We start from the raw sequence: 5,796 nt of genomic DNA on the forward strand, positions 1-5,796 counted from the left end.
TTGCATTTAGATGACGAATTTTGTATGGATAAATGTACATTTAGAGTTGCATTTAGAGCTAAATGCGCTAAATGTACATTTACGCGTAAGCAAAAACAGCCCATAATCAGACTAATCAGCGACAGATCAGAGTATACAGAAAAGCGCTGACAACATCCGAATTAAGTTTGTTGACATGTACATTTCGAAGTAATTGGCAACTTTGTTCCTGTGTTTTAACAATTTATGTAAACAAATTACAAAACCGTCATAAGGGAGAAAATTGCGCCACTAGATTCTATTATAAAAGTCTAGCTAGTTGTATGACAAACGCCATACAAATCCACATTTCAAACTTTGTACATTAAACATTAAATAAACACAAAGGAAATGTAGCCAAAAATTTGTTAAAATAAGGCGTTTCTATTAGTTCTGCCACCAGCGTATACATGTACATACATAAAACAGATATTGAACAGAGTGGGATTTTTTGTTAAATACCTTTCCACAAAATCTTATAAACTAATTACTGAACATTAAAAAGTTAGTAGCAAACTGATGCATGTCTTACGAACTAAAAATTCAGAAAACCATAAAAACATACATACAGCTGCGTTCGAAATTATGGTACCAAAATTCAGAAAAAAGGTATTGGTAAGGTAAACATTGAACATTAAATAAACATTGAACATTAAATAAACATCGAACATTAAATAAACATTGAATATTAAATAAGCATTAAACATTAAAAAAACAAAGGTAATTTAGCGAAAAATTAGTCAAAATAAGGCGTTTATATTATTTCTGACACTAGCGTTCATATGTACGTACTTAAATCTAATATTAAATAATCTTAAAATTATAGATTTCCAGATGATGTGTTTTTTGATTTTTTTGTTAAAAAATTTTTTTGGCGTAAGCGGTGATGGCTCAGCTCAACTGCCTTTTTGATATCCTTTTCCAACTCAACTGCACCTTTCTTGTTAAATGCATCTATGTGGTATGAAATAGATTATCAAAAAACATTTTATTGTTAAAAGATATGTTTGTTGCCACATAATTAGGGATACTATTTCTTTATAAGTTTAGACCATTTATTTTTTACTTTATTTGTTTTTAACTTTTTTACAAAGATATATTTTATACCAAAACGAAAACCCTGCAACTCAAAGTTTCATTAAAAATCGCAAAATTTCCAAAAATGGTAATCAAAATTTATAACTTTTAAATCACGTTCTCTAGAAACAAATTCGGGTATGCAGATTTACAGCGCATTCAACGTCAGCATAATATTGTGCAAGTTTTAAGCGGCTAAAACCTTGCGTTGTTTTTTGATAATTTTTTACAAAGTGTGTTAGAAATGTTTTTATATAGGTGCATAAATACAAATAACTAAAAAAAAAATAAATGGTCAGAACGTAATTACCTCGTAGGATTGTGTCAACCAGTATGAGTTTGTTCAGTGGTTTTCTCTCCCATCTTCCGTCCCAGTTGAATTGCAGCAATGTTTCGTCCGTAAATAAATGTTTAATGACGCTGCCTACGTCCTCAGACACACCTTTTAATTTTATAATATATGTGGCCTTTTGAAAATATATGTACAGCAATTAGAATGTAAAATAAGCATTCCATCATATAATTCTTTACCATGGCTTGTGCATACTCTGGATCTCGTAACTTGGTTTCCATTAAATCCACAGCGCAATCGGACTGCAGTGGCAGAGAACTGGCGATGTCATCTAAATTTTTGTCAGAAATTATTAATTTTAAATGAAATATTTTATAAAACTCACAGTATACAGTAATCCAGATAGGCAAAACAAAAAATGTAAATATGCTTATTTGACAATTTATTTGAATGTATTGGTTGATATTTTTTCACAGTTGTCGTTTTCTTTAACCCAAATGAAATCCAATTTCAATATTTTCTTATAGTGGAATTTATTTTCAAGTCACATAAAATAAAACAACGAGAAAAACAAAATTCCGAGCAAATCAGGCTTGCAGCGTAAGCGATTATAACCGGATGCAGTTCCTACATAAGTCATATCTGGTTTCAAACACAACTTTGAGTGAATAATGGTGGGCTGATTTTGGAAAATGGACCCATAAATTAGGGGGTAAAACAATTATTACTTAGCTTAAAGGTAGAACTCTCTAATTTTCAAATATACCACTCTTATAGTGGAGACCTCCAAAGTTTTTATGAAATATGTACCCAAAGTTATATATCGACGCTCGAACTAATGCAGGAAAGGTTTATGCAGATAAGCAAGGCCGTTTTTTCAACGGTATAAAATGTATATACACATATTCTTACATACATATTTATCAAAATATTCAGAATGACGAAATGAATTGGTTCAGTCCTGTCTGTTTGTAAACACGCTAACTCGAACAAAATTTAGATATTTTAACGAAAGTAGGTGCCGAAGCTGCCTTTGGTATAACGTAGGTCAGTATTAAATTTTGGTGAAATCTGTCTATAACCACGACCACCTCCCATGTAGTAATCAACAATATTTTTGTTTTATTGTTTTTTTTTAATGAATTTCGCTGTTAAAATTTACATTTCAAATATATCAACAAACATTTGGGGGTACTTTTGCACCAGTCATTGCCTATGGGTTAATGACAAAATAATCCTATACATGCACAATATCTCATGTATTAATTTTCAAATAAGCATATTGTCAATGGCTGGTTTACTGTATACTGTGATAAAACTTATCTTTATTTTTCCAAAGCACTTTAAGTTTTGAACATCTTTTCGTTTTGCGTCTTTCTTTTTTCTGTTGATGTGCGCATTTGAACTTCTTCAGTACCAAGTACTTTATAATACGGTTTTATTTATTACGTTTATATATAAAAAGAATGTCATACCACAATGAAAACTTTTATTTTTACTTACTTTTGCTATGAGCGGGGTCGAATAATGATAAAATTAAAATTAAACTAATTAAGTTCAAAATTATATCCAAGTACTTCAGTACTCGACATTATTTGGCAGGTACAACTACTTTTGTTGCGCACAAAATGCAGCCCTAGTGAATCTTGTGGTTACTATGGCAACCAACTACCGTTACTTCTATCAGCATTGACACTCACTTGATCGATCAAATGACAGTCATTCCCTACGGAGCCAAACTGGCATATAAAATTTTGAATATGTGTTAGTTTTCGTTGAGAATGGGTTAGAGTTTCTGTCATTCGCGTCTTGTAGGGTGCTTTCCGCAGGAAAGCAGTTATGTTGCTAGCAAGGAACCACAGTATAGACAGTAACACCCGATTTACATGATTCAAGTACTTGAAAGCAATTCTTGCTCATTCTCTTTTGTGTTTTCTATTTGCTTTTACACGTTTCAATTCTGTTGAATTCAAGCTTTTGGTTCTTTAAATGGGAAGTAACGAAAATGCCAAAAGCAAAGCAAGAAAGTTGAAACGACTTGACGGTACAGACGCATGTGTACTCGTCCCTTTTCTTCTCACCCCCTCTCTTCCACATGCGAGCAGAATTGAATTCAATACTTGAACTGTGTAAAAGCAGTCTAACCAACCTTTTTGGGTTGTTGTTGTAGTAATCGTTGTTGTTGTAGTTATATTCACTCCTGAGGAAGGCACGGGGTTGTGTGCTGCTATTTAATGGCCTTCCTCAGACTTTTTCTTAGATTTCAGGGTTGTGTGCTATATTATTATTAGATAAATAAATTTAAGTATTTGTCAAATCGTGATTTTATTAAAAGAAAATTATAAATGGTGTTGAAAAACCAAACAAACGCTCGTGCGAAAGCTCTATTTTTGTGTATTGTTAAAATTTATACATGGCGTACTTATTCTTTTGTGGACTTTATGTTACTTGAGAATTTAGACAACGTGCGAGCTGCCAGGTTCTGTTATCAATATAATTAACACAAGCTTTTCCGAGTGGTTGCCTTTCAATAAAAAGAATAAACAAATATTCGCAAATAAATTGGATTTATTTTATAACTGACAACTAACCTACTCTTTTTGTTCTTTTCTCCATTTTAATTTTGACTCCTTATTACCGCCAACAACTTTATGTGTATACATATTTACAAGCTGTCAAAATTTTGCGTAGTCCCACGAGCTAGGTAAAAACTATGGCATTCGTATTCACAACGAGAAATCTCAAAATTTTTGTTTGGTCTTTCCAAATTTTCTCTTTTTAATCAGTTGGCAAAGGCCCTCAGTGGCAGCGCTCCGAGCGTTGAGATAGTAATTTCATGTCAATTAGTAGAAAAGTTCCATGTTGAAAAAACTTTTTATTATGGCGAGAAAATTTTTAATTTCTGCTGTGCCAATTCGTAACTTTTTACTGCTGGAAATTTTTGACAGTTGCTCTGGTTCAGAAGAAGTTGAGCAATTAAAGTCAGAAATTATACAAAAAAGACTTGTCTTTACTGACATTTATTCTTCTAGAACTAAAAGCCATGCATTTATTAGACGCCTTAGTAATAAAATTAGAACAAAAAAATTCTTCAAAGCCGTCAGGCCGTGTTGAAAATTTTCAGGCGTGTGTACCAATAATTTCATCCCTAGCATGAACCAAAAATACAAGATCACGTAAGAACGCGACGTTGTATTTGTAACTGGTTTTGAGAAAAAAGTTTGCGAAAGCGGGTTCGTCAGCTGAGCGTTTGTTTACATCACAAGCACCACTATTTTACACTTTTATTCAAGTAAAGAAAAGTTAATTCAACATGACAACACATTTTAAAGCATTTTGTGGCATCATTTTACCTAAATTGTGCGTTTAAAGTGGCTGACAATAATTTCGGCTAATTTTGGTTTTCGTTGTTTTCTTTGCTTTGTTTACTTTTCGCTCGTTTTCCAGTGAAACAAGATGGCGTAGAACCCGCTAAAAAATCGACTTTTTTCACTCTCTTGTTCTTACGTGATCTTGTGTCTTTCGTTCATGCATCCCTAGCATATTCATCCCCGAGGAAGGCAGACGCCAAATTCACCGAAGGTTGTTTACTGGTTATATTGTGATTGTCAGGGACTTATCGACAGCTATCGATTACATTTGACGCGTTATCACCCTGTTTTTCCGGTAGTCCTTCCCAATGAATTCCGGTAGTGCATTCCAGAATTCAGCGAAATTTGACAGTTTGTCAAATTGACGTTTATTAGTGGCTGGAACGCTTTTATTTTTTTATTTATTGAAATTGTGAAAAATGGGTCGCAATGATTCTGATGATGGTAGCGGTGAGTGTAATTTGCATAATGCTAAACTAAACCGATAACTTGCTATGGTATACATAGGCTCTGAGTCCGAAGGCAGCCATAGTCGATCTCCATCGCCTCAGACAGCACCCACGCCGGGCTTCACATTAGAGCATCATGATCCGGAGCCAGGGTAATAGAATCCGCAAAGAAAACCATAAAATCAAAATCAATAATTTTTTCTAGATCTCCACATAGTCATCATTCAGGCGCTAGTGGAAGCGACCGCAAATCTCGTTCCCGCTCGGGCTCATCTTCTAGTTCGGGCTCGGTCAGCAACTCTGGGTCCCGCTCTGGCTCACATACACCATCTGGTTCACCTCAAAGCCGACGATCAGGGTCTCCACAGAGCCGGCATTCAGCCAGATCGGCGGCCCCTAGCCGGGATCACAGCCCGGCAGGAAATCGTGAAAATTCCCGAGGGGCAAGCCGCTCACAGTCCCGACGGACAAGCCGCTCACAATCACGCGCTGCAAGTCGCTCACAATCACGCGCGGCAAGCCGCTCACACTCGCGCGCGGCAAGCCGCTCACAATCACGCGCAGCAAGCCGCTCACATTCGCGTGCGCC

The 5,796-nt window shown here is 35.2% G+C and overlaps 1 protein-coding gene across 1 annotated transcript; it reads left to right on the forward strand.

Annotated features, from left to right (window-relative positions):
- Positions 1 to 5,102: 5,102 nt before the first annotated feature.
- Positions 5,103 to 5,796, forward strand: LOC118756394 (serine/arginine-rich splicing factor 4-like; the record flags this gene model as incomplete). Its single annotated transcript, XM_036491158.1, is given in 3 exon segments — positions 5,103 to 5,208; positions 5,266 to 5,359; positions 5,413 to 5,796. Coding segments are annotated over 3 exon segments (509 nt in total), but the record flags the coding sequence as incomplete, so codon positions are not given.

This window comes from Rhagoletis pomonella, unplaced genomic scaffold (genome assembly GCF_013731165.1).
Source record: "Rhagoletis pomonella isolate Grant_MI unplaced genomic scaffold, Rhpom_1.0 Rhpom_scaffold_10151, whole genome shotgun sequence".
Classification (NCBI taxonomy): domain Eukaryota; kingdom Metazoa; phylum Arthropoda; class Insecta; order Diptera; family Tephritidae; genus Rhagoletis; species Rhagoletis pomonella.